Source organism: Pyricularia grisea, chromosome I (assembly GCF_004355905.1).
Source record: "Pyricularia grisea strain NI907 chromosome I, whole genome shotgun sequence".
NCBI classification, from domain to species: domain Eukaryota; kingdom Fungi; phylum Ascomycota; class Sordariomycetes; order Magnaporthales; family Pyriculariaceae; genus Pyricularia; species Pyricularia grisea.
Genome location: NC_044973.1, coordinates 1241530 through 1269239, shown reverse-complemented (window position 1 = coordinate 1269239; position 27710 = coordinate 1241530). Strand labels below are relative to the sequence as shown.

Sequence of the window (27710 nt, the reverse complement as noted above, 5' to 3'; positions counted from 1 at the left end):
GGATCTTGAGCGACTCAGGCCTGCGCATCGGCTTTTCAAGAATCTGGTTTTGTTTTTTGCGATTTTCGAGAGACTGTGAACTGGAAGATGGTGCAACTGTAGATTTTTTTCTCCGCCCTATGCCAGTAATGACTCGGGTAAACAAACAACCGTGTCACCGAGGTTCAGCTCATTAGCCGAGATGTATTTTGCAGCCGTTCTTGAATCTGGATTTATCCCACCAACCGGTGCAATGTCTTTACACACATAGGTCGGTCAGGTAGATTTTGGTTATGAGATGGTTTGGGCAGGAATGAGGGATTTCTTGATTCTAAAAGTTGTGTCAGGTTTGCCTACATCGGCATTCTCTAGCAAACAGGTTACAATCAGTCTATGAAAGATGACCACCGCTTGATAGCTCATCTTGGTCTCCTCAAATCTCTCTAGGCAGTGAATGCAGTACACATTAGTAGGTATTTCTGCGCTACGGCACAGTCCGTACCTCCTTGCTTAAACAATACAAGGTTTCGTGAGTGTCCATCCCCATCTACCAACTTGCGGGGTATTTACCTTGGCGTACTTGGTCCCTGCCCAGCCACTTGGATGAGATTGACTTTTGACATCGGCTCCTTAGGAAAAAAAAAAAAAAAAAAAAAAAAAAAAAAAAGAACAGACCAATGAATCTACGGTACAAATATCCTTGTAGATAGAGCGTGCCATGCCTTTTAGCCAGGTTTTGCTGATCGTTTGTGCCTGACTTTGTGACTATCCTATATTTGTTTTCTTCCAGAACCTGGTGGTCCGATCATTTCCCCATGGCAGTAATGGACGGATAGCAAACATTACCCTCTTCCATTGGTCAAGTTTCTTTCACCTGACTAGCTAAACACTTACGCTTTTTTTTGACCGGACCAAGGTGTCTGAGGTGAACTTGGATGGTATTTTACATAAATGACTGACAATTAGACGAATCTCTGCCATTATTACTGGCCAAGAGATACCGACAAAGAAGTTCTTATTGATGGAGTGTCCCACATAAACTCCACCGGCACATACTACGAACAGAAAGTTCACACTGGCGACACTGCTGATACGGATAGTCTGCCCCTTCCGTTGGACTTGCGCCCAAGTATGACCTCTCTTTCAGGATCTCTATATCTGGTAGAACGGTCAAAAAGTGACGAATGTTTTCGGAGAATTGGACGATTGTCGAAGACGACTTCACTACAGCCATGCTATTCTTGAGGTAAACTCGCCATCACTTCCTCTAACCATGAGTGGCGTCTTCCTGAGGGAAGTCTAGGGTCAGAGTGCGGGACATCAATACAGTGGTTAATCTGAGGGAAGCATGGAACTGGTCTACAATTCAATCTTCGAGATATGAAAGCGCGCCACCCTTCACGGTGACTTGGCTGAGGCCCTGGCAGCAATAGATGGTGCAGCAGGAGGTTACCTCAGCAGCAATTCAGTGCAAACGAGATTCGTAGCATTCAACTTCGAGAAGCTCCAATTTTCAGCCATATTTCGTTCCAACATCGTGCTGATTTCGAACCGCCAACTGCAGCCGGCCATACAATACCTGTAACCTCCGGAACGTCGCCAACAACAGCCCTGTGCCACATGCGGCGGGACACGCCCAGTTGGCAGGTTCCAGTCGCTCATGGTGTTCGTTCAAGGGTCGAAGCAGTTGCCCAGAGCGAACTGGGGACTCCAATTGGCACGCAACTCATATAGCATCATGTCGACGTCTGGGGCAGGACCTTGAATCAACAATTCGGGCACCTACGGCAGACTGGCGCGTGAGGCGCGTAGGATGGGACTCGGTTCCGAAATTGGTGTTTATCCTTTGAGATATTATTCAGACGGGCGAACTCGAGGGAGTGTTGAAAGCGTGACAGCAGCGAGGAACATGCTGGAATGAATACTGGTGCACCCACTGCTGTTAAATACCTACCTAGGTAAGGTAGTCAAATAGGGTGACGCATGCCTATTCACGACTTGGACGAGTCAAGGGTTAGTTACCCTTCGGCTGATTTAACGGGGTAGAGAATTTGTTCAGCTTATATAACTAACCTGAATCGAATGAATGGCGCAAAGAACGGATCTGGACTCTTAGCCGCGGTACTAAGACAACCAAGCACGTTATGATTAATCCTTGCACTGCAAGTCAAGCGACACTACCAAGACTACCTCGCATTCCCCACTGGCATTAGTGATTGGTGTGCGCGATCGGCGACTGGCGGGCAAACCGGTTAAGTTCCGCCGGTGCGGGCAATTTTATTTGCATCATTTGGAGATAGAATTTTTTCTTTAGTTTTTTTTTTTTTAGTGTTTTTTTTTGTAGCGAATCAGCCAGTTCCTTGATACTTGATTAAAAAAAGGGTCTAATGTCGTCTTGCAACGCCCTAAAAATGTACATAAATGGGCAACGGGGTCAGGCGTTGGAGAGATATTTGTTTGCGCTGATTCAATCCGATACGACCAAAAAGTTTGCGACTCTGCAAGAGGGCAGCAATAAAAATACGTCTCTAGACGCGCCCTGTGTTTTTCGTTACGACATTGTATTGAAATGAAAATCAGATCGGATGACCCAAAGGCGGTGAGACGAGTCAAATGTTACAGTCCTTGCAGCTGTTTTTATTATTATTATTTTTTTGCCAGCAAGGGAGGGGGGCCAAGGGAAAAACCCAAGAGTCTTGATTCAGTTTAGCGTGCCGAGCGCACTTGTGCCGCTTCCCCGCACAGACGAATGGCTGGTCTGGTCGCGAAATGCACCTGGCGCAGGACTGGCATGAAGGGTGGTGGTGGCAAGCAGAAAAAAAAAAAAAAAAAAAAAAAAAAAAAAAGCAGTCGTCTTGGAATTCCACCACCCTTGCCCCGTCAACGAAGTCCCATTGCGCGGCTTCTGAGCCACGTCCAAAACGTTTGGCGGATCCAGAGGAAACGAAGGCGTGTCCTTGGTATTACAGCTGCTGTACGTTATGCCGCCCAGGGTCGCGTTCCACCGTATAATCTGCGGCGCCCTCTTGTCGCCAACCCACCACGCCGCCATCCCGCACAGACGAATGGCTGGTCTGGTCGCGAAATGCACCTGGCGCAGGACTGGCATGAAGGGTGGTGGTGGCAAGAAAAAAAAAAAAAAAAAAAAAAAAAAAAAACGGTCCAAAGGCGATCTGAACTTTCTCTGTAACAGAGACAAGCAGTTCTTCGCGCTGACGACCGTGTCTGAGGGTCCTGATTCGTCCACCAACAACGCGCTTGTGATAGAGCTTGCGCAAATAGTGCTAAAATTAATCCGGTTGTTTAGCGTTAGGTCCCTTTGTTAGGTACCTAGGTACTTTATAAATACCTTAGCCATGGTTACTTTCATTGTTTTTATTTTTGGTTGCTTCTGTAATGACGAAGACATTTGAATGCTGGTCCAGAATGCAACATACTTCGTCAGCTCACTTTGTTTCAGGAAGCTGGCCCGGGGTATTTTCTTCCAATCCTTCTGCTTTATGTTAGGGGAGTCATCCGAAAAGAATTTATTAGAATAGGAATCAACTGATCTTTGACTGTTTGTCTGTCCAACAAAAGATCTGGATACACAAAAACTCCCCTCATCCACATTTTACCGGCTAAGCTCTCGAGAGGGTTCTGCGAAACGTCACTGTTTTGAGATAGCTGTACAACAAAAGGTGCGGTACGGTATGACAGATTGGTGACGTCCAGGGGTAGGACTGTGGTGCGGAGTAAACGTGGACTAGGGTGTCGGATTAACCGTGGTCGACCTGCCTCTCCCGACCCGATGTGGATCACGAGCTTGCGCTAGATTGCAACCTTGCATGGCGTCCCCTGCCGCCCGAGCGTGCCAGGCTTTTTGCGCTCGTCCCTTTCCCCAGGGGAAACCGAAAATTTGAGAGCTCCCTCGAACTGCCAACTGCTTCCCAATCTTGCTCCACCACCTTAACTCGTCGCTCACGACATTATTCATCTGCAAGCAGCATTTACTAGTCGACGTGTTCTGAATTAATATTCTCTAAAACCACCCTCAGGTTCAAGCCTCGCTGCAGGCCGGCGACTCGACGCGAGCGCCGTTTCAAACAAACAGCTTTCGTTTTGTTCGGCACCCAACCTCCCGGCAGCTTTGTCGCCCGCCATGGAGCCAAGGCAGCCACCGCCAAATCATCCATTCTCACAGCGCAACCCGTCGCCGCTCTTCAACCGCTCTCCCTTCCCGCCCAGCACATCGGCTCCTCCTCAGGGTGGCTTTGCTCCCACGTCGCATCCTCCCTCCGGTCCTCCTCCACCGCCGCCGAACGGATCGGCTTACCAAGACCATCCGAGTCATCATCAACGACGTCCGTCCGACCCACACTTCTTTCCGCAGTCGCGCCCAGCTTACGCCAACGAGCCTGCACCACATCCACCACCACAAGGCCACTCGAGGCATCCGAGCGCGTCAGGCGTCCAACGATCGATGCCGCCTCCAAACTCACCACCACAGCACAACAATGGCCCGAATAATCATCAGATGGGCTACAGTCTCCCCCCTCCGAGACCACCTCCCGTTTCGGTAAACAACCAAACAGGCTTCGCCAACGGTCGCGAGCTGCCAGCCATCAACCCCATGACAAGATCTGGAAGTACAAACAGCAGCATGTCGATATCTTCCATGCTTGGTGGTCCTGCTCCTGGAAGGGATTCTGGTGCACAACCCCAATACCAGCCTCAACAGCCACCTCCCACAAGCGGACCCATGTCAGCAGGTCCCAACTACGCGAGTCCAGTTCACGCCTCTCCGCGGATGCACCCTAGCGAATATCAGCAGTACCGTCGACCCCAGACCCCAGATCATCAACGACCATACGACGTGAGGGCGGATTCGCGAGATCCTCGGAATAGTGCCGTAGCCTCCCCCCAAGGCATGTATCCTACACCCGAGGTTCAACGGTATGGCACTCCGCAAGAATACCGCCGAGGACCACCACCACCACCGATGAATGAGCCGGGGAGGGAGCCAGGAAGAATGCATCAAGGTCCGCCGCGACCGAGCAGTCAACCTAAAATGTACAACAATATGCCTCCTGGCCGCCAAATGGAACCTGGTCGACCCGGCCCTCCACCGCACGATCCCATGTACCAACGACGTGAAGAGCCCCCGCCTTCGGGCGAGTATAATCCCGAACGCCCCATCAGGGTGTCCAACTACGAAGATGCCAGATATCTGGCCGAGCGCGAGCGAATGGAGCGAGAACAGCATGAGAGGGAGATGCATTTCCGTGACCGTCACGAGAGAGATCGTCAAGAGATGGAATTTCGCGACCGCGAGCAGCGTAGAGGGATAGAGAGACGAAACTACGAGAGGCAAGAGATGGAGCGGCGGGAACTTGAGCGACGAGAACGCAATGGCGAGCTTGGGAGGCCCCCTCCCGGGCATCCAGAATACGGACATGGCGGCGGACCGAGGGGGCCCCCGGGGCCTCCAGGGCCTTCATATGGTCGCCAGCCCGACCCGCGTGAGGAGGGGTGGCAACGGCACCAGTACGAGCAGTCTAGGCCTTATGATCCCGCAGGTCATCCACCTCCTCGTCACCCCGACTATCCTCCGTCGACAGGACCACCATATGGACCACACGCGGGACCATACCAAGGACAACACCCGATGGATCATCCTCCACCAACTTCGCATCCTTCTCAAACCCCAGCCGTGATGGCTCCAGGAGAGCGAGGCCCGTCACACCCGCACGCACAACCTTTCGATTCACCCGAGCGACAGCGACATGCCGCACCGCATCATCACCACCAACAGGGACCGCCACCTCACCTTAATCCAGCCGACGAGCAACCACCACGTCCATCAGTTGCCTATTCGACTGGGCCTGGCGGGCTCATGTATGACTCGCCTCGCAACCGACCTCAAGCCCCCGAGGGTTTGACACCAACGGCGCAGCGCGATCAACCAAGAAGCCTGCTCACCGTCCAGGAGATAAATCGAAAGGGCCGTTTGTCTCCATTGCCTCAGGCGGTGCAGGGAGCCCAGTCACAGATGCAGGGCCCCGCAGGAGAGCCTGGAATCAAGAGCGAGTTTGGCAGGATGTTTTCCGGTATCGGCAGTGGAGTGGGTTCGCTTTCGAGCCCAGTGGCTGGTGGTGCGCAGCTGCCATTTACCACCTCCGGACTGGCTCGGAAAGACGATTCGGATGGAACACCCGTTGAGGACAGGACGGACGCCAACGGTAATAAAATGGTTAGGGAAGGGTCTAAAAACAAGCGCCGATCAAAGGTCAAGGACGAGGACATCATGCGGGCAGTAGAGGATGGGAGGCAAACGCCAGTAGGGGGGCGCGGCAAGCGACCAAAAACAAACGCCCATGGTCACCATCACCATCATCAGTAAGTTCAAATCATTCGCCAACGTGATTTTTTGTGTCGCGAAGCAGACGCTGACGCTTTGGTTTTAGTCATCATCACCACCACCACGCCCACGCTGGAGATCAGCACGGGATCGCCGGTACCACGCCATTCAAAACAGTCAAAGGTGTCGGCAACGTTCCATCACCAACCCCTGGGCACGTACATCATCACCACCATCACGCGCCACCGAGGCCACAACAAGCAAAGCCTCCGGGAGGTCAAGCACCGGCTAGTCCTGTTGTGACTGTCATATCGAAACCAAAACAAATCATCAGCTCGCAGGCTGTTCTCGAAAGTGTGGCAGATAAGCCGCGACGACACATTGGCGATGTTTTATACGAGGTAGCACTAGAGCCTGCACGTTTACACGACCCCATAACGGGCCGCCCGCCCAAGGCACCGTTCAAATCGACGCCGAAACCGCTGCCCTGGAGCTTGATCAAGGACAAGGAGAACTGCACCCTGACGATGAAGGTCAGCAAGGCACATCTGCTGCCCGAGGCACGCGAGGAGATCACGGCACGCCGGGCTTTGTGGGGGACAGATGTCTACACGGATGACTCGGATGTGGTTGCCGCATGTGTTCATGGCGGATGGTTCCGTGGCGAATGGCCAGAAGATGTCGACGTTGACATGCTTGGGCTGTATCCCGAGGAGCCCCCGGCAGCTGGGAGGGGCAAGAAGCAAGCGCAGCATGTCACGAGCGAGAACCTGCCGACGCCCGACTTTCTCGACGCCCCGCTCAAGACGGGGCCCGTCAACGTCCCACCCAATAAAGACCTTCACGTCACCCTATTGATCCTCCCCAAGCTGCAGATGTATGCATCGACGGTGCGATTCGGCATCAAGAGCAGACAATGGGGTAGCATGCCATCATATACGGAGAATAGAGAGCCGCAATATGGACGCTGTGCCCCGCACGACGGGCTCAGCTTCAAGATTCTGAGTATCCGCTGGGTTACCAACGGCGCCGGAGCCCAGTCCCGTCTGAGAGGCGCAGCCAGGCGTGAGCGCATGAGCCGCGCGCTGAGAGAGGTCGAGCTGAGCACGACGCCCAAAGGCTTGGAGTCGAGGAGCGGAAGCGTTAATGGAAGCCTCCAGCGAGCAGGGGCTCAAGAAAATGGTGGCGATTCTCATTCGGACAAGCATCGGGGCTCTAACAAGGAGAATGTCTCGGACGATGCGGACGTTCAGGACTTCCCGATGTCGGATGTGCGAAGCGAACCTGTACCGCAGAGGGTCGGAATTGAGGCAGCTTAGCCAGATCTTGGGCTTCTTTTGCAGGTCTCCTGCCCTGGCGTCTACCAGGCCCTGAAATAGTCCATTCTGACTGGGCATCTGCTCACGGGCAGCCTTTGACCTTGGACAGATACCTACCCAGCTACGTCGAGTTTGGGAATGAAGGTTATGCAAAGATTTTTTCTACTTCAGAACTTGCTATACAGACAGACCATAGAAGGCATTGTTGTCTTGGTCTTGGAATGCGCGAAGAAAAAGCGATACTACCACGACGATTACTTAATTTTTTGATAGCGGGATCCACCATGTTTTTAGATTATCATAGTCTTGTAGTTTATGTCTTGTCGATCGATCAGACTGAATTATATACCCTTCTAGGCGATCCAAACACATATCCACTCCTCTGTGATTGCATAATGTTGTCGCTATTTGTACAATTCTAACCCCCTCAAATTTCATGGGCCGCGTACTTCGCTATGTCTATGTTGCTTAATCCTACACGGCTTCCCTGGGGCAAACCTCTTGGTCGGATAAGACAATCGTCGGAAGATGTCAGTCTAACCTCTCCACCCTAATAATGCGCCTGGCTATGTCGAAGCACAATATCCGCCGTCTTGTTTTCCAAGTCCCCTAATTAAAAGCGCAGGAGGAGCGCCCCTCCCTTATGAAGCCCTTTCCTTCCCCCCATTTTCTTTTTCAAAAGTCCGTAACGCGCCCATTGAAGCTGTAATCCCCAGCGGCGCCCCACCTCAGCGGCTCGTTCTTGGGGCCGCCGACCTCGCCGGTCTTGGGGTTGACTTCGCCCTCGAACTCGGGCGGCGCGCCCTTGCGTATGCCGCCCGAGGTCGCAGCCGCCGCGCCGTTGTTGGTCGCGGCGTCCTCGACCTGGACAGGCCGCGGCGCTTCGGACACGGCGGGAGTGGTGGAAGAGAAGTCGGCGACCGAGGCTTCGCGCTGCAGCCGCTCGAATTCGGCTTGCTGCTCGGCGGGCAGACGCGGTGGGGACGGGCCGGGGTTGAAGGTGGACGAGGCGCGGGCGATTGTGCGGGTTGTTGGGGTCGGACGCATGGCGGGCCGGCTGGTGGTTAGGGGTCGGGCGACAAGGTTGCGGGTCAGCAGGGTGAGTGTTCTTGTTGATGGTGACATTGTGTTGTTTTGGTTTAGTATGTTGATCGGAGTTTCGGTGATGGGCGATGGTTGAGGATGACTTGTTGTGTGGTTGGTTGTGGTGACTGTTGATTCTAAACGTTGTGAAGTTTGGTCGTCTTGAATTCGAGCTGTCGGCTCTTCAACGGGGGCAAACTCTCGGCACGACTAAGGACGCACGCTAACGCCACGGCGCTGTGGCTTTCGGCACTAACATGCAACTAGCCTGATCCATGCTATCTATGCCTTACCTCAGCCTGGGACCCCTGGGTTGTGACGTGATTGATTGGTTAGCAAGGATGCACGGGGTCACCCGTTAGTAGCTTGCAGCCCCACCAACAACCAGCTCTTCATGGGCGGGCGACCGATACGAGCGTTCGCTTGTTGTCTCCAAGCATCCAACTGATGATGTGTAACAATCACTTGTCCTGGCAATATTTTATCTGTCAGTCGCTCAAGTGTTTGGCAAACCATACATTTGACACTTTCGTTAATAAAATCACGGAATACTTTATTCACTATCCATATTGACACTCTGAACAATGGCTCACACTAGGCTTCCCCGCTCAATGACGAGCATCTTCCGCCAATACAGAGACGATGCCGACACCGTTGCAACATGGCTCGTGAAAACCGCTTTGGAACACGACTATGATAAAGCAAAGCTGTCAACCCCCAGAAATCCAAAGGAGTAGCGATTTGAGGATTCAGACCGCCCCGTCCTCGCCGTTGTCGATTTTGTACCCTTGGCCAGTTTCTTATCTCATAATATCACGGCACCAGACATACCGCAGTATTTAATCAATGCTCTCCAACGTCTTATCAGCACCCGGACCATAATGGCGACTTACTTTGTCAACTCGAATGGCTATCCTGGTGAAAGCCCAGGGCCTCAAAAGAGCATCCTTACACCCGCGCTACTGACTGTCCGCGGATATCTAACCTCAGTCCGAGAATTTCCAGACCTCGATGCGGATGGATTCATCGGAGACTCTCTCAACAGCTACAAGATCATTATGGCGTTTGAACTGGATCCGGGATCGATGAAGCGACCAGTATCGGCCGCTGCTGCGTCAATGGAGGTACCAGAGTACGAGGCCGAGTGGGAGCGCTCGGATGAGGATGCATTTTTTGTGCATGCGATACTCCTCCGCGAGTTCAACGAGATCCGAGCAGAAGTCCGGAGTCTCTGGAAAAAGTTCGCTCGGGGCTACCTATCGCTGACCTCCGTCACAATGGCCACAAACGTGGCGATACAGTTGGCTGGGCTGATGGAATCCGAGATGATGGCCGTAATGCCTGCTTTGAGATTTACCAGCTCGCATCATCTAGCCTTCGAAAGGGCCAGACTTGCTGCGCAAATGGCACTTCCGTTCAACAAGGATGCGAGTCGAGAGCAGAGACTGGAGATCCTTTACAGAATCAAAGACTATTGTCTGATGCAGACTGTACATGCCTGGGCGGTCTAGCAAAAGTCTTACAGGCAGAACTCCGATACCGTTATTTTGTATCTCGGAAAACAAGGCCGCTTCTCTCCTTCAAATCCCCCAACCGATCCGATCAACATGCTAAAAGAGGACTGTGCCACCCTGCTTGAGGTTTTCGGAGGCATCTCGTTTATTTTATCCACTGATGATTGGGCCCATGCCGAATTTGACGAGTTGACGTCGGCTTTCATCCAGCTCTGGCAATTCAGCGAGCATGTGCACCCGTTATCAGCAAGCTTGGCAGGTTCGATTTACATTGACATCATGAAGTTGTTACGGTTACTTGGCATGCTCAAAAAGCCGGCTGATTCCCTGGACCTCTTCAGACGAATGTCACTCGAATCAGTCTTCTCGGCCGAAGTTACCGCGTCTGCCAGGGTGTCGGGAAAGCAGTTGACATACAGGATTATGCACGGTATCGAATTCATCAAAGCCCATTCACGAGTCTGGGATCATGAGAATCCATTCAAAGAAGTACTTACCAAAGCAGGGATGTCGAAGGATGTTCTGACAGAAAGGCATCCCTTATTTGTCGGCACGTGGATACATCGCACACGGATGGGTCTCTGTGATATTGGTAGCAACTGTGCCGTTGACACAGGAGCACTCGGTTTTGTAGCACGACTCTACCAGTCTCTTTGTCGCGACAAGCTCTTAGCTCCTGGGACGTGGCTAGACCTCGACATGGCACTTGCTCTCCGGTCATCGGGAGCATTCCTTGGTTTGGATGCAGAGCAGAAAGACTAGGCCTCGTCGCTCGACGCTTCGGCCCAGGACTCCGAGATCTCTCGTGTCTTGGTGTTTGCGAAGGAGAAGGCCATGATTGCCTCTACCAAGTTTTATTCACTGGCCGAGACCTCCGAGTATGTTCGTAAACATTTTGACCGTGTTCATCGCATATCGTACACAATTACCAGATCGAAGGACGTCATACTTGAAAGAACAGGAATGAAAGCAACCGGAACATCCGAGGAAGCCAAGAATGACAAGGACCATCCAGAGTCCTCGAAACCGGAACTGGACAAGCAGAAGGCTATGGGAGACAGCTCAAGCCAGGCACCACAGCGCAAGGAGAGCCAGAAGCAGGGCCAGGATTCAGATCAGAAGCAAGAAACCGAAAAAAGCGCAACGGAGAACCAAGAGGAGCATGACTCCAAAACAACAGCTACAGCACAAAGCTGGGACCCAGACAAACCGATACGAATCGGGTACCTTAGTCGACTTTTTGGTCCAAAGCGTGTCTTTGGAGTGAACGGGCCGCATGGTCCAGTTCCCGACGACCTAGTATGGGCAATCACGAGGAGGGGCAGATATGCAATGAACCTGATTGATGCAGATACCCGGGCGATCGAGAAGGGACCAAAAACTGACCAATCTGACAATATGAGCAAATCAAGCAACATTGAGGATATCCTTGCCATGAACTCTACTCTCGATCCATGCACTGTGTCCTTCCTCATTACACATCTCGCCTACGCTTTGCATGACGAGTTGCCCGAAACGAGCTTCGATTACCTTTCTTTGGATTTGCTAGCCCTGGAGGTCATCCGCGAAATCGCCGACAAACAAAGAGCTCGGCGCAGCGATCGATTTGTTGACAAGCTGGCAGAGGATCTGGGGCGACTTGCTCTCGATGGGCCGTCTCAAGAGATCATAGGCGCCTTTGTAGGCAATCCAAATGCTGCAGATCGCGAACAAGGCATCGATGAAGCAAAAGATGATTCTGGTCCACCAGAGCCAAGCGCGGATCTAAACTTGCCAAAACTTGCTGCTGAAGAGATTTTGCGATGGACAAGCACGGATCCCAGACCGTGTTGTGTCGCATCGAAGCGGTTATGTGAACTTGGAGCAGTGATCTGCATGGACCATTGCTGCTCCAGTGGATGGGCTGCTCAAAGGAAAACTCAACAGATTCCCGTGGTGCAGAAGAAGGACGAGGAGAAACCACACGAGCCAAAAAGCAAGAAGGCGAATGGAAAGGGGGAAAGCAAAGAGAAGGTCAATACTAATGTTTCTGGGGGTCGTTCCAGCTCCAAATGAAGCTTCAGTTGCGTCAAATACACTCAGCGAAGTTTTGTTACATTCATTCCACTGAGTGCCTGCCCCTTTCACATTCAGCGAATTTGATTAAGATTACTAAGCGCTAAAGATATACTGTCGAGATTAGACTAGAAAACACATAATACATATCCTCATCAATTGGTACTACTCAAAGTGGTTCTCGCCGTACCCGTCGCCCTCACCCCTCTTCACGTCAAGCTGGTTGGCGCGCGCCAGGGGGAACGAGAACATGGTCTGTAGCTCCTCCGGGGTCGGGAGGGGCGTGTTGACCCAGATGTCTTGGATCTTTTTGGCGGTGGCGAGGAAGCGGCGCTTGACGTCGGCGTAGTCGCCAACAACCATCTTCCTGTCCTTCTTGACCCACTTGCCGTCGACCATGACGGACTCGATGTCACCAACGCTGGCGTGCAGGATGACGGCGGCGACTGGGTCCAGCCAGCCAAGCATGGCGGGCGAGTCGCCGTCCCAGACGACCAGGTCGGCCTTGGCACCCTCGCGAATCACGCCCAGGTCCTCGCGGCGCAGGGCCAACCCTCCACTGCGCGTGGCGAGCAGGAAGGCCTGATCAGTGCTCATGGGGTTGTTGAGCGGCAGGCGCCACTGGTCCAGCACGTCCTCGGACTCCTCGTACCGGGCCTGCTGCAGCCAGATGCGCGCCTGCGTAAGTATGTCGGTGCTGAAGGTGAAGTGCGTGTCGACGCCCAGCGCGGCCTGGTCCTGGATCAAGTGGCTCCTTGGGTGCGTGTGTCCGTAGTGCATCTCGGACTCGGGAGTGATGGACATGTACTGGTTCGTTTCGCGCAGCAGCGTCGCGTCGCCGGCGGTCAGGAACGAGCCGTGCGAGAAGACGATGGGTGTGCTGATGTTGAGGTAGCCGAGGCCGGCGATGTCCGAGGGGGAGTTGGTGACTTTTTTTTTTGGATGATCAGTATCTCCGTGGGCGTGTGCGTGGTTGTGTCGAGGTATGCAGAAGGTGGGTTTTACTTACTTCCCCAAGGTCCTCCTAGCGAGTGGGTTGTGATCACGGAGATGTTGTAATCCCTGGTTTTCAGTGTTAGGATGGGTTCACGTAACAACAAGCCCAGGCAACCATTTCAAGGCATCGAGGGTAACTTACTCGGTCAGCTTCATGATGGAGTCAACCTCATTACGATCGGGGTTGGGTCCCCAAGCATCGTAGGCGATGCCCAGCGTCGTCGGGGTGCCTTGGTAGTAACCCTCGTCGGCGATGTCCCTAAAGATCTGGAGAAGCTCCGGGGTCTCGGAGGCGGTGGTGTTGTGGAAGGTGAAGGCGTAAAAGACACGCGAGCCGCTGTCCACGCTGGCCTTGAGTCCGGCCTCGCTGGTGGCCTTGTCCCAGGTGGAGTGGGCGTGGTCGAGCGAGGTTGTGACGCCAGCGTTGGCGGCCTCGTAGAGGCCGGCCAGCTGTGAGATGTAGACATCGTCGGCGTCCCACTGCGAGGCCGACGCGAACTCGCCGTACCGGCCAAAGTATTCGGTCAAGCTCGTGTTGGAGCCCAGCGTCTTGAATGCCGTCTGCCAGCCGTGGCGGTGCGTGTCTATAAAGCCCGGCGTGATGATCTTACCGGTGGCGTCGACGACCTCGACCGAGGACGAGTTATGCTGCGCCGCGGGCGGGCTCGTGTAGATGCCGGCGATGCGGTCGTCCGTCACGAGCAGGGAGCCGTTGCGCACGACGCGGAGACCCTGCGTCTCGCCGTCAAAGGCCACGATAGTGCCACCGTTGAACAGCGTAGATGCCGCCGAGGCACTGCCTAGCAGGGCGAGGGTTGCTGCTACAGTGGCTTGCCTCATGGTTACGTAGATTTTTTTTTTGTCTTGGCCCGATCTATGACGAGGAACGAAGAGGAGGGTGGTCTGGGCCTAGGACTGGCGTAATCAGATAAAAGACAGGAGACGTGGAAATGCAGACAGTCTCGAGGAGCTGAGTTGTTTATATACTTGCGCAGCTACCTTTTTCCAAGGCAACCAGATTCCCTGCTGCCGAAGTGGATGCAAGCCTTGGTCCATGCTGCTGATCTTGATCTGTAAATAGCAATTACCTGATAGAATTGGCATTCCGTGGCCAGAGAGGGCGGGTTTTCGTTTGTCGGCATTAGAGCTTTTTTTTTTTCTTTTTTTTTTTTTTTTTTTTTTTTTTTTACTTGTCCCCACGACCATGTCGTGCGCTAACCCTGCGCGGAGCTGTTGCGGTCAGCAACACGGAAAGACCGGATCTTGACATGACCTTTCCGGTTTAGCTGTATGGTAGAAAATTTTCTCTATCCATCCTAGATCTCACAGGCTGTCTCAGCGGAGAAGCAGACAGAAACAAAGTATTGACGACATGCGTGGGATTTGTAAAACCTGGTCAGATTTCGCTGGTACGATCCACTGTCTGCATCTCCCGAGCCTCCACCATAGATGCCGACATGCTGCTGCTCCACGGGTGGTCAATTTGCCAAGGCGACTGGGGTTGATTTCGATGTGTCCATCGTTGCCTACTGAAGAAAACGTGCGATCCTCTCCGCTTCTTGCCAAGCAAAATGGATGATGACGGTCAGCGCTACTCTATAGTGTGCACACATCTCAAACCTCAAAATACGGTATACGCATCGGAATTTGCCGAAAATGGTAGGCAGGGATGCATTCGATGTTCAAAGAAATCCCTGCTCCGCAAAATATGACGGCCAATATGAACGCGCGGATATAAGGGCCGAACTGGTGGATTAGCTATTTGTAGTACCTTGCAAGCTAGCTTGTTTACCATCCAGTACTCGGTTCCACATTACTAAAATTTGCTGGCTGACTTATCAAATAGTAATCCATAGAAGGTGTACTGCGGGACATGGAAAATTTAAACCAGGGAAGTCGGCACTTTGTTGTTGGCAGAACAATATTCCAGAAAAAATAGTTAGCAAAGAGAGCAGCAGTTGCGCGACGGTGTAAAAGTCAACCTCCGCCAAAAAAACATTGATGTCATCATCAGTCATACAAATTTTAGCAGTCCAGTTCCCGCTCAAACTCCACTGTCAACTGTTCCCCACCTTCTAGTCGCAGTAATTCAGCGACTTGCCGCTGCTGACATCATGCCTTAGCAGCGGCACCTACCGGTAGGTAGGTACCTGCCAGCTTTGCCTTGGCTCACCTGCTCTTGCTATGTGTACTTCCTGCTGTGAGTTACTAGCAATACTACGAAGGTACCTACCTATAGATGGAAGCTCAGGGACCATCATCATAGGTTGCAAAGCTTGGCAGAGCACTGCACAGGGAGCTTTGCAGCAACCTGCGTGCTGGTACGAGCTACAACCCCACTTATTGCGATATCGGCAGCAACATTGGACGAACCATTGTCAGCTTGGAGACTTGGGCGGGGGTTAACTGACTCTCAACTCTTGTCTCCAAGTCACCCAACACCTGCACCCATGCGAACATCGGCTTACCCGGCAATTAACCGATCAATCGATACATACCTATAGTCTCACAATCTTGTCCAAATATATACTATGACTTCACCGAACAAGGAACATATTTTAGCTGCCCAAGGCCGCACCCTTGGGACCGCTGATTCTTGGCATGGGAAGATAACTACAGAGGGTCCTTTCACGCCCGAAGTCGGCCGGTACCGACTCTATATTGGTATGGATATTGCTTCTTGTCTTGGCTGCTTTTTGAAATTCGCTATCGCCTGTCGTGCTGGGTTCCCTGTTGCCACGCGATTCCAAACCTCGTGGCATTTAAACTAGCCGATAGAGTTGGAGCTGGTTGACGTGCAGTATGTATCGACCGACTGGAGACAGACTAAGAGGCTAACTCGACTCGACCTGATGTCCACCCATCACCCCACAAAAAGGCCTCTTTTGTCCCTTTGCCCACCGCGCCAACCTCATTCGCCACCTCAAAGGCCTCAAGGACATTATTCCTTTGACCAAAGTGAAGCCGTATCCCAAGGGTAACGACGAGGGCTATCCAGGATGGCAGTTCCCGGCCACTGCGGACGAGTACCCCGGCTCCGATGTCGACCCCTTGTTCGGCGCCAAGTACCTGCATGAACTCTACTTCAAGGACGATCCCGGCTACAAAGGCCGCTACAGCGTCCCGCTGCTGTGGGACACCAAGACCAACGCCGCGGTCAACAACGAGTCTCTGGAGCTGCTGCGGGATCTACAGACGTCCTTCAACTCGCTGCTTCCCGAGGGCTCGGCCGAGCGGGAACTTACTCTATACCCAGATGATCTGAGGGAACAGATTGACCAGGTCTCGACCTGGCTCCTCCCGCATCTCTGCACCGGCGTGTACAGGGCCGGCTTCAACCCCACGCAGGAGGGATACGACGCCAGCGTGCCCTTTGTATTTGCGGCCCTGAACAAGCTCGAGAAGCTGATCCGCTCAAACGGTGGGCCCTACATCCTCGGAAGCCGGCTGACGGAACTGGACATAACCGCCTACGCCACAGTGGTGCGCTTTGACGCCATCTACGTGCAGCACTTCAAGTGCAACCTCGGCACTGTGCGGCACGACTATCCGCAGGTCAACAACTGGCTCAAGAACCTCTACTGGAACGTGCCTGGGTTCCGTGAGACGACGGACTTTAGGCACATCAAGGAGAACTACACAAAGTCCCACGAGAAAATCAACCCCTTAGCCATCACCCCCATGGGCCCGTGGCCTGAGGTGGAGGAGGGGTACGAGTCTGACCTGAGCAAGATACGTGTCGGAGGCGTAAGGATGCCCAAGGTGCTGGAGCTCGAAGAGGATCTGGTGGGGAAGCTGTGATTTGCCCTGGATGCCTCGGCTTGTGTTCAAGTTCTGGTTCATGTGGAAAATAATCGCCAGATTGAAGCTTCTCTTCTTACAGTATTGCTTCTGCTTGCTTGTCTGCTTGCTTGTCTGCTTGCTCGTGACCGACCTTTGCATGTCATTTCTTTGTTTATATTACCTAGGCTTAACTACTTCATGAGAGACGCACGCCCTGATCTCCCACCATTTCTTGCCTCATTTCGTCTGCCTTGACAATTACACAAAAAGACTTCATCAAATTCTCCAGCAAAAAATATCGCCATTGCTCGCCCTACCGAATCTCTTGCTAAAGAAGTCAGGCCTGCACGGCCCGCCAAGCTATCCGGCTGGGAGCCAGCGTTTGTGACACCCACCCACTGGTCTCGTCAAACTCCTGTCGCCAGCACCTGTTGTAGGCGTCGTAGTTTCACACGTCGAAAACAGATCCTTTGCTGGACTCCAGCTTTTGGAGGTGGCACCAAGTGAAATGTTCGAGGTACTATCAAGCGTCATAATATAAAATTATATTATTGACCCAGAGCTCAAACTATCGTTGCTAAGGCTTCGTGAAACCACGTGAGTGCAGAGTTACATATCAAGCCGAGAACCTGGTATTGGTGCCGCCAAATTTTGCCGGACTAGGCCGCTGGATTCAGCGGCAGTGACACCGTGGGGAGCTTGAGTAAAGAAATAGAGCGGTACGGAATAGTCCCAGTTGCAATGATCCCTGTGGTGGGTGATCCGAAATAGCCCGTCTAACAAAACCCCTGTCAACGAGCCACCTGAAAAAAGAGTTGGAGCGGACCGAAAAGTTTTCGTCTATGTGCTTCACTTTTGTTCTCTTGGTATGCAATAACAAATAGTTCTACCAACCGGTGCTGAACCCCTATTTTGTATTTCTGGTGCTATCGTGCTATACGCCTACAGTTAAGAGAACCCCCTTCAAAGTAGTCTATCCTATGAATTCGCATTCATGTTTGAAAGAAAACGCCATATCATTGATCTTTCCTTAGCCCTTGTTTCAAGATTCCATTTACCAGCCATCAAGGTCCCAATCTGTCCAGCTTTATATACCAGAGCATGTGCAAACTGCAAAGCAACCCCCAAATTAACACATGCCAATATGCAAAGCAAACAACACAAGGTTTGTCTCGGCAGCTAGAATGATGCAAAGTGAAGAGAATTTTGGGCTTTTGAGAGAAAACCTGTGTATAAAAAAGGTAGTGGCTGGCCCTTTGCATGAAAGTAAAAGAGATTGACTCTGAGTTTCTTTTCCCTCGAGTTTTTACTTCCAAGGTATAAAAATCATTCTGAACCCCCCCCTCCTAAAAACAAACAAAACAACCGGGTCAGGTCCATTCTCTTTCATCACCTAACTTACTTTCAGTAAGTCGCAACTTATGTAGATGACATATCATCATCGCCGGATCGAGCTGCGGGCTTTCGTGTCCTGGGCACACTTAACACCAACATTTTAACCACTATGCCATCCAGCTCGAAGAAGTTGGAGGAATATACCTACCTAGGTATGTTTTTTTTCCCTGTTCATAAAGCCCTTCCAGAGCCAGCAGAAGGAGAAGGAGCAGGTTCGTATGACGATGGGCACAGCGGAATGTGTGGGCGATGGACCTTGACGAGGCGGGAAGGAGCGACAAAACCACCCCAACATATTTCAGGCCCAGCTCCCAAAAATGAGGAAAGAGACAGCTATAACGTGATTTGGTTAGGTTGGTTTGCTCGGTCGAAGATGTGGCTGTACTGGGGGGAACCTAATGGAATGTGGTGGCTCGAAAGAGATATATGATGATACTGATGGTCGATTCGTCGGAACAGAAGGCTTTTGACCTGTGGCCTTGCAAGCCCGGCAGAACCTGGAAAGTGGCGTGCGTGCGTGGTATACTGATTCTCTTTCGAATTCCTAATTTGTTCATGATAAAAGCAATTTCAATTCCCTATATAACGTATTTAGGGGAGACAGATATGTTTCTGTAGTTCAGGTTGGAGTACAGGGAGTATATAGATCCGTCCAACTCTCTGACAGCCAAAGCCTTCACCATCGTATCTGGGTAACCGCTCTTCATGCGGCCACTTTGCATGTTCTGTGAGCCAGCCGGTTGGGTGGAAAAGTCAGCGTGAGTCTTATCAAGACTTCAGCATGGAACAAAAGGCAAAGACTTGGAAAATTAGGAATTCTTAGGAGCGGGGTTTTCATACCCAAGAAGGTCGTCGGCAGCCCTGGTGCACTTAGAATTTTGAGCAGCGCCCTGTTTCAAACATGTCGTCGACGTTGCTGGTTGTCAGCATGGGAGTCTTTCTTGCAGCTTGTCTTGCCCAATCACCATGACAAATTCTGGATTTGGGTGATGGGAGAGGGGAGCTTGCCACGTACCAAGAGAGCGCAGTCAAGGTCATCAAAGCATTGAACCTGAGCGGCAACGAAGCCTGCAAAGAGGAAGGGGAGAATGATGTTGAGGAACTGCATTGTGGGTGGGTTTCGTGTTGTTGAACTTTTGCTTTTCTTTTTTCAGCCGTTGTGGGTGTTTTGTTTGACGGTAGAGGCGGACCAGGTGGTAGCTATGGCAATGAAGCTGATTGTTGATCATACCTGGGAGTTAATGAGAACTCAACATCCCCTTATATATTCTTCAGTATATAGGTCGCTGGAGCTGCCTCCGAGGTTAACACTAATAAAAGATTATTCTTCATCCACGTATCGTCTTCTCTGCACATCCCGTTGAACGGGCCATGTACGGGGTCGGTGTCAGCCAATGCATCGCACGGATGAAATGACGCTAGACCCGACGAGAATGGATGAACAAACTAGTACCGACATCAGACCAAGATCAGCAATGTAGGATGAATCAATGCACAAGTGTCGGGTGCATGGCATCTTTTCTTCTGGATGGTTGTCAGCTGAGGGCAACGCGTTCTCCTCAAAAAAAAAAAAAAAAAAAACTTCGGGTGGGAGTTGATTGGATAGATTTTGTTGTAGATCCTGCTCTCATGGGTACTGAACAAGCGGACTTATAAACATCCGAAACAAAAACATTGGCCCTGGTTGTTATGACAGCCAAGGGTTCGATGAAACACGGAATAGGGCCAGGTGATCATGGGAATGAAGACGATCAAGAAAAACGGCGCGCGGCCAGATCTTAGGTATCCGAGCATGGACGGCTAGTTGGCATCATATCAGTCTCACTCGCTTATGCCCCATTTCAAGATCAAGCAAATTTTGAAGAATGGGATGATTGCGTGGAATCGATCACTAATCTGTTTACAAGCTCATCGTACTCAATACGGCGGATAAAGACTCAAAATCCAGTAGCAGACGTCAGAAGCCATGCCTTATATTGACGCGAGACTAAACTAATGTTGTCACATGTTTTGATGTGATATACTATAGATACGTTTGAATTTGTTCACAACATGCATCAAACTAGCTAGTGTACACCGTCCCTAGGGATCAGATTGTCCATATATAATGACTGAAAGGGCGGCATCCAGGGTTGCGAGACCCTGGATAGTTCCGCATGCAAGATACAGAACGAAACGAAAGAGATGAAACGACAGTCCTATGTAGTCCTTGTTTACAAAGCGTTCATAACAGCGGTGTATGCGGCCTTGGGCTGGTAGTTGCGGTCGTACAGAAGCGGGTTGTCGTTGGGACGCCAGCTAATAGCGTCGGAAACACCCCAAACGGTCTAGTATGAGGTTTCTTTTTGTTAGCCAAAGAGGTGCAATCAGACGGTTTGCCCCCAAGGGACCCTGGATTAACAGTATCAAAAGCAAGAAAGAGCAAGACTTACAATACCGACACACTTGGAGATCTGCAGACAGGCGTTCACGACGGTGACGTAGTCGTTGGCCGAAGCTCCAGCAATGTCAAGCTCGGTGATGGCAATCTCTTTGACGTTGGCAGCAGCCAGGGCTCTGAGGGCAGCAGGGACACCCGAGGCCGGATTCCAGCCACCGGGCGCGGCGAGGTGGGCCTGGGAACCGATGCCGTCGATGGGAATGCCCTGGGACACCCACTTGTTGACCTTCTCGACCATGCCCCTGGTGACCTTGGCGTAGTTTGCAATGTCGAGGTTGTAGTCGTTGATGTAGAGCTTGGCGTTGGGGTCGGCGGCGCGTGCGGCGCGGAAGGCGATGCCGACAAAGTCCTCGCCGAGCACGCGGCTGAAGACGCTGCTGCGCAGGCTGCCGTCCTCGGCAAAGATCTCATTGACGACATCCCACTGCAGGATCTTGCCCTTGTAGCGCGTCACCATGGCGGTGACGTGGTTCTGGATCACCTGGGTGAGCGTGTTGCGGTCGTTGATGTTGCTGACCCACGATGGCAGCTGAGAGTGCCAGAGGAGGGTGTGACCACGCATGAGCTTGCCGTTGGCGGTGGCGAAGTTGACGACGGCGTCGGCGTTGGTCCATGAGAAGGAGTTGCGCGAGGCTGGTGGTGGAGGAGACGAGAAAATGTTAGGTATTCATGCCTTAACAACAGGGGCATAGTTGAAGTGGAAGGTGGAAGGAAAACTCACGCTCAATGGCATCCCACTTCATGCTGTTCTCGTTGGTGATTTGACCAAACTGAGCCTTGACAATGTTTGTCAATTGAGCCTTGTTGAGGTCGTAGTGGTCCATCGAAGTGCCAAAGTACTGCTTTCCCTTGTTCTTGAACTTGGCGTGAAGACCAGAGCCAGAGTTGCCGCCGCCTGGGTTGCTCGGCTGGGTCGGCTGGGGAGCCGGGTTGCCTCCACCGCTGCTGGGAACACACTGCGAGTACCATTCACTGTTGTCCGGGTTTGTCAGCTCAAAGAACCCCGAGATGATTTGTGTTGCTTGAATCAAGTGATGGAAGGAGTTCCCGTCTGGTCACTTACCTCTGCCTTTCGCACACGGCACCGGAGACGCAAGTAGTCGCACCAGTCCATCCTTGACCGCCACCTGTTTACCAACTATGTAAGTATGATACTCGTCTTTGCAACCGGGAAAGAATATTTCGAAAGGAGAAGAAGGGGAAACATAACATACATTGGGCCCAAAGAGCAGCCTGGCCAAAGGCCGCTGCGGGAGCGAGCGCAAGGACGAGGGTGGGAGTACGCATGGTGATTGGACGAGAGGCGAACAGTCAAAGGACGGGAACCTGGAGGTGCGGCTGGAGGGTGACAAGGAGCGTGTCGATCAAAGAGCAAGAAACTGTCAAGCATTGGGGGTTCACACTCGTGTTATTTAAATCAAAATACCTATCTGCCTGCCTACGTACCAGCCTACCCATCTACCTTACCAAGTTTACTACTCAAAATATTTACTGGTACCATAAGGTGTCAGCAAAAATCCCCATCCCATCAACGAATCAGTTAGCAACAAACCTCCCATGTTGCATGCAGAGAACCAAAGTCATGAGAAATCCCGTCTTGTCCGGGGTTACCAAGCTCCGCGGTGTGTGATAGGTGGGTGGCCCAAATGGACGGGAAAATTATTTCAAGGGCACCACGGAGGGACGAACGCGAAGGAAGCTCCGGAAATAAATGGGTTTCACGGCTTGGCGGCCAGCGCGTGCTACCTCCGATCCGGAACGAGCAAGATTCTCCCCCCGCCGCCGAGCGTTGAATTCTATGGTACATTTTTGTGATGGGAAAGCAAACTCCACCTACCAGGATGCGGGAAATCAGGAAAAAAAATATGTTGCATTTTTTGTCCAAAAGATGGTTGCCTACCCCAGGCCAGGAACCGGCAGATGAGCCGAGGTCGAAGCAAATGCGCACAAATCATGGATCATTTCTAGAGATTTTCCATCATTTTTTCGGCTGGGTGTTCATTAACTCATACATAATTCCTGAAACGATGGCTTCGGTCATGAGAAATAAATCGTTCCAGCCGTGATCCTACGCGACATGGACGACGGAAATACGACTTCTACACCGACAGCTATCGCCTGCGAAAGATATTATAGTCAGTTAGTTAATCGTGATTGTCGGACCCTGCGGCGCGCCTTTCCCCACTTTCATGTCGGGATATAACTGCAGGCAAACGAAAAAAAAAATGTCCGCCCTTTCAGCTGACATGCCCAGCATAAACAGCCGCCCCCCAGAATTTTTCTCGTTGCTTCTTGTTCCATCTGCCGCCTGTAATACGCGGGGTACAGGGCCGCACTGCATGCGCCCTACAAATTAGTTCACGTGAGTAAGCTGGACATCGACGTGATGGTTTGGGAAGCAATTATTCCCATTACTTGTTCGCCTTGTTTTACCAGCATCACTATTCCATCACATTCTCTTGAGCACCGACGTTTGTAAACGAATTTTACTTGATTGCTTGCTAGACTAAGCCTTGATAACCCCTTAGCTCCTCAACAAAAAAGACAGAATGCAAAAGGCACGAATAGCAGTAGCCGTGACCATGATCCTTTGAACTCCGGGAAGAAGGATATCCGACTAGACTCCATGTATTCTAGTTCTCCATCTCCTCGAGACGCTCCTTGGCCGACTCCTTGGCCTCCTCAGAAACGTTGGGGTTCTTGATGGCACTGAATGTTGTTCAAAATAGAGTCAGTAAATGGGTGAGCACGATATAGATTTGTGAACTGAAAGTGAAACTCACGCCTTCAGACCACCGGCAACATTGCCAGGGTTCTTGCCCTCATCAGACTCGCCAGCCTTGGGGACTATCGGGAGTTGTTAGCTGTTGCTATTGATCCGAATGGAAGACAAGCTTGAGAGCGTACCATCACCGCCATCGAACTGCTCCTCGAGGACTTTCTTCGAGTGCTGCTTGGACTCCTCCGAGGTGTTGGGGTTCTTGAGGTTGGCCTTGTGGCCTCCGGCAACCTGGGCGTCAGTCATGTTGATGGTTGGGGGGGTTTTTTGTTGGTTGAAAGTTGAAAAGTTTTGGTAGTGTTTGAGATTGCGTTGTGGAAGTTGTGGGGGATGATGATGATGAGAGGAAAAATCTGGCAAGGTTGATGGGATTTATCTTCTTCTTATAGAAGATTCACATCAACATTTTGCAGGCAGTTGCGCCCTCCAAACAATCACATCATCAAAGTAATGGTTGACGTCGTTGACTTTTTTCTTTGCACGCCGGAAGGTAGCATCGTACCCATAAACCAGCAAACAAACAGTTGCCTACGCATACCGTAGGGAGATTACGCTGGTCAAACAAACGGCCTTGTGCAGTAATTTGCGACATCTGAGACCACTGTACCATACTGTAAGACGTTGTTTGCTTCTGCATTCATCCATAGCCCAATGAGTCGCTTCCAAAATGCACGGCCCGTCCCTGATCCTAGTCCGATAACGCTGCTAATTAATCCAAGACGTTTCCTTGGTGCCACTGACGTATATGACGTCTGATACTGCAGTTTTGAAGATTTCAGATTGTCAATCCGATCGATTTCCATGCTTGTTTGAACGACCCAAGCTGGAAAGTATCGTCCGATTACTCTTTGGGCCTACAGTTGCTTGACTGAGAAGCAGTCCACTCACAAAAGGGCTCACTAATCTAGTCGAGACTGGTCAAGAATTTGAATGATGTGCAGGACAGCCCTAATTTGTGCCTTGCGTTTGTTTTCCCTGGTTGCCTGGGCCCTTGCTGGACCAATAACCTCTAACAAGGTGCACTTCCACAACTGCCTATGCTGCACCCAACGGCTGCAGTATCCTTGTGACGGTTTGCACGCTTGACCGCCGGATCTGATCCAGAATGTGCATGTTCCCCCAGCACACCTAGCGGTCAACGGGAGCATGCAGTTGCGTGCAGACCAGTAGTAAATCGGATTTGAGCAAACGCCAAAACTCTAATGACTCATCACTAAACGATAGATGCCGCACAGCTCCCGGGGAACGGCGCCAGGGGACCAAGACGGCCAAGACACCGCTAGCCGCTAGGGCATCGGTGAGAATCTGTTTCGCCAAGAAAAAGAAGAACCAAAATTAACAACAGCAAAAGGCACGCAGACATATGAAATCCAAAAGTCAATTGATAAAACCCCTCTGATATGCATACGAGTACCTGAAAGACCCTTGTGCGGAGATCGTGTTTCTTGCCCCAGGATCGGGGTAAGCGAGGGGGAGGCTGGGTTCGTGAATTGCTTCTTCACTTGGCTTGCAAGGGATGAACATGCACGGGATTAAATACTGGGGCTTGAAGGGTCTCCTGGGTCTAACTACAAATAATGTAGAACGGTTTGCTTTTGTGACGATGCAAGTGTCATCGACTTGAACAAAAAGCACCGGTCTACACGGCACAAGGGATGATCTTATCCCTAAATCGAGCCCGAACCAAAACCTAGTCCTAGATCATCACGATCTCAGCAGATTCATGCAACCTCGTATTTACCAACCATGACATGTTGCCAGACACACACCGGTTGATCGATCGCAGAGCCTCTCACCAGAGTATGAACGACCGCCAGCGCGCCATGAAATGGGGGTCATTGTTCGGGTCTCATCTTCCGGGCATTCGCAATTGAATCGCTGCGGCAGCGCGGCGTTGGGAAAATCGGGAAAGATGCAAAGAGGAGATTTCCTTGTTTCGACACATTGCCTGTCTCAGAGCAAACGCTGTTGGGGAGCAGCGCAGTGGTCGCATTGAGGTTGTGTTTTTGTCGTGGGAAACGTCCCCAGTTGTCGATATGTCCAATGATTTAATGGTAACTATTAGTGAGGGCGGTATCCAGTACCATTTACACAACCATTTTGTGCTCAGATCCACAAGATCACCACAAGACTACCATTCCTCCCAATAACTCAAGTAAACGACGATACCCAAACATCCATTGTCCTGACCTTTTCTCCCCGCAGCGCCTCTACAGCACCAACGACAGCATACCTCGCCGACGCTAAGACCAGCCGCATGCCCTCGTCCCGAACCGCGTCCTCAACCTCGCTGACAAACGACTCAGCAACCACACTACCCACCTCCCAGTGGCCATCCAGCAACCCCGGCCCAGGAACAACCGTCCCCTGCCTCTCCATCGTCCAGCCCGCGCCTGCCGCAATCCCAGCAATCGCATCGGGACTCAGCGGCGAGCGGATATTGGCCGTGCTCTCCGCATTTTGGCACTCGAGCATCCCCCTCGCCACGGCCGCCAGAACGTGCGGCGCCGCGGCAGCCTCGGTGGCGCGCAGCGAATACTCGGCCACGCACAACTTGGCAGCCCTGCCGCGCAGCGCCCGCAGGATCTCGGTCAAGACGTCGCTGGACGCAAAGTACCAGATCGAGTGGGCCAGCACCACGAAGTCCCAGGTTGTGGTCGCGGGGCTGGAGCGCAGGAAGTCGACCGGATCCGCGTTGTACCAGGTGATGCGGCCGCCCACGGCGCTGGCGGAGATGTGCGCCTGCGCCTGCGCCAGCGTGAAGGGGGCGCCGTAGTCTGGCGGGGCGGGGTCGACCGCGTCGCTGCAAGGGTTGGAAGGGGCGAGGTGTTAGAAAAGGCTATCGGGATGGTGGAGGGTGGGGGGACCTGCTTACACGGAGCCCGTCTCTCCGACTGCCTCGGCCAAGACTGCCGTAGTGTTCCCCTGTCCGCAGCCAATTTCCAGCACGCGGTGGCCAGGCCCGATGCTCCAGTGATTTATAAGTGTGATGCGATGTTCTGCCTGTGCTATCTCAATTTCAGGGGCAGAAGGTGGCGTGATTGAGTACGAGGCAATCCTGCCGGCCATTGAGGCCGGGATGGAATTTTCGGTCATTTTTGCTGCTGATGTGTGCAATCGTGTGAACTATGTGGCCTCAGAACGTTGGAGTTTTGTCATGTGCTTATAATGAGTGCTTCTCTCTCTCTCCGCCCCCGCATGCTTACCTGCCTGATTTGACACTAGTTCGTATGAATCATAGTCATTCAATCTGGCTTATCTCTGAGAATTCTCCGAGTTAGGATCCCAATTCTTTTTTTTTTTTTTTTTTTTTTTTTTTTTTTTTTTTTTTTTTTTTTTTTACGTCGTGTAGGAAAATTTTACGCCTACCAGGTAGACCTACCTGGGCACACGGGAAGACCCTGCCACAAAATTCTCGTGAACCGTTGCGTAAGATTATGTTGAAAATGAAAGGCGAGCTCCAAGGCCTGCAGTGGGAGACTGTGGCCACGTGAGATGTTATATTGCCCGATTATGTAAGCTTTTGTCTGTCAGATACAGATCAAACCCAAATATTTGCGGATGAACATGTCAGGATTGCGGGCCGTACCCGACGTGGATTCTTTGACTTCGCATGATCCTTAAGGTACCTAGGTAGGTAGGTAGGTAGATAACCATGCAGATGCAATGCATCTAAGTCACTGACTATCAAACTACCAGCGAATAAAGTTAGTTATCATATTTTTCCACTGAACAAATTAAATTATTGCTACCAGAGGTTCCGAGCCGCAACAACCCTTCCACATCTCCGAGCTTAAGATTCCCGCAACCTAATTTGAACCCCATGGACTAAAAATAGTCGTTCCTAAATACCAGACTAAACCAACAATACCATCTCGTTGCGCAGGTAAAAAAAAGAGAAAGGGTCCCAGCTCATGCTGCATAAAGAGGTCGTACCCTTATGTAGTTGTTAGCAACCAAGTCGATAAATTGAAACGTGCGGTTATACGTCCCTCCCATTTCAGCAAAATGTTGATCTTTGCCATAA

The 27710-nt window shown here is 51.7% G+C and overlaps 10 protein-coding genes across 10 annotated transcripts; 4 read left to right on the top strand and 6 right to left on the bottom strand.

The window, feature by feature from the left end:
• The first annotated feature begins 3909 nt into the window (after positions 1–3909).
• On the top strand, positions 3910–8863 carry PgNI_05452 (uncharacterized protein). Its single transcript, XM_031125483.1, has 2 exons — positions 3910–6357; positions 6426–8863. Exons 1-2 carry the CDS (start codon positions 4121–4123, stop codon positions 7636–7638), a joined length of 3450 nt encoding a protein of 1149 aa, XP_030981886.1. The 5' UTR covers positions 3910–4120; the 3' UTR covers positions 7639–8863.
• On the bottom strand, positions 8314–8763 carry PgNI_05453 (uncharacterized protein; the record flags this gene model as incomplete). Its single annotated transcript, XM_031125484.1, has 1 exon — positions 8314–8763. The coding sequence occupies one exon, from the start codon at positions 8761–8763 to the stop codon at positions 8314–8316; it is 450 nt and encodes a 149-aa protein (XP_030981884.1).
• A 739-nt stretch (positions 8864–9602) lies between the features above and the next one.
• On the top strand, positions 9603–10232 carry PgNI_05451 (uncharacterized protein; the record flags this gene model as incomplete). Its single annotated transcript, XM_031125482.1, has 1 exon — positions 9603–10232. One exon carries the CDS (start codon positions 9603–9605, stop codon positions 10230–10232), a length of 630 nt encoding a protein of 209 aa, XP_030981888.1.
• A 96-nt stretch (positions 10233–10328) lies between these two features.
• Positions 10329–12290, top strand: PgNI_05450 (uncharacterized protein; the record flags this gene model as incomplete). Its single annotated transcript, XM_031125481.1, has 2 exons — positions 10329–10724; positions 11025–12290. The coding sequence occupies 2 exons, from the start codon at positions 10329–10331 to the stop codon at positions 12288–12290; spliced, it is 1662 nt and encodes a 553-aa protein (XP_030981889.1).
• A 101-nt stretch (positions 12291–12391) lies between these two features.
• On the bottom strand, positions 12392–14476 carry PgNI_05449 (uncharacterized protein). Its single transcript, XM_031125480.1, has 4 exons — positions 14286–14476; positions 13429–14201; positions 13300–13352; positions 12392–13219 (listed from the first exon to the last, which is right to left on the bottom strand). The coding sequence occupies exons 2-4, from the start codon at positions 14124–14126 to the stop codon at positions 12456–12458; spliced, it is 1515 nt and encodes a 504-aa protein (XP_030983244.1). The 5' UTR covers positions 14127–14201; positions 14286–14476; the 3' UTR covers positions 12392–12455.
• A 1271-nt stretch (positions 14477–15747) lies between these two features.
• On the top strand, positions 15748–17430 carry PgNI_05448 (uncharacterized protein). The gene is made up of 2 exons (XM_031125479.1): positions 15748–15950; positions 16165–17430. Exons 1-2 carry the CDS (start codon positions 15818–15820, stop codon positions 17085–17087), a joined length of 1056 nt encoding a protein of 351 aa, XP_030983243.1. The 5' UTR covers positions 15748–15817; the 3' UTR covers positions 17088–17430.
• A 2985-nt stretch (positions 17431–20415) lies between these two features.
• On the bottom strand, positions 20416–22402 carry PgNI_05447 (uncharacterized protein). Its single transcript, XM_031125478.1, has 5 exons — positions 22119–22402; positions 21968–22031; positions 21626–21876; positions 20897–21537; positions 20416–20791 (listed from the first exon to the last, which is right to left on the bottom strand). Exons 1-5 carry the CDS (start codon positions 22189–22191, stop codon positions 20678–20680), a joined length of 1143 nt encoding a protein of 380 aa, XP_030982898.1. The 5' UTR covers positions 22192–22402; the 3' UTR covers positions 20416–20677.
• A 1135-nt stretch (positions 22403–23537) lies between these two features.
• Positions 23538–23929, bottom strand: PgNI_05446 (uncharacterized protein; the record flags this gene model as incomplete). The annotated part of the gene is made up of 3 exons (XM_031125477.1): positions 23538–23613; positions 23688–23751; positions 23812–23929. The coding sequence occupies 3 exons, from the start codon at positions 23927–23929 to the stop codon at positions 23538–23540; spliced, it is 258 nt and encodes an 85-aa protein (XP_030982897.1).
• Positions 23930–24718: 789 nt separating this feature from the next.
• PgNI_05445 (uncharacterized protein) lies at positions 24719–25522 on the bottom strand (the record flags this gene model as incomplete). The annotated part of the gene is made up of 3 exons (XM_031125476.1): positions 24719–24811; positions 24917–24969; positions 25429–25522. The coding sequence occupies 3 exons, from the start codon at positions 25520–25522 to the stop codon at positions 24719–24721; spliced, it is 240 nt and encodes a 79-aa protein (XP_030982397.1).
• Positions 25523–25704: 182 nt separating this feature from the next.
• On the bottom strand, positions 25705–26995 carry PgNI_05444 (uncharacterized protein). The gene is made up of 2 exons (XM_031125475.1): positions 26559–26995; positions 25705–26486 (listed from the first exon to the last, which is right to left on the bottom strand). The coding sequence occupies exons 1-2, from the start codon at positions 26777–26779 to the stop codon at positions 25835–25837; spliced, it is 873 nt and encodes a 290-aa protein (XP_030982896.1). The 5' UTR covers positions 26780–26995; the 3' UTR covers positions 25705–25834.
• Between the last annotated feature and the right edge of the window lie 715 nt (positions 26996–27710).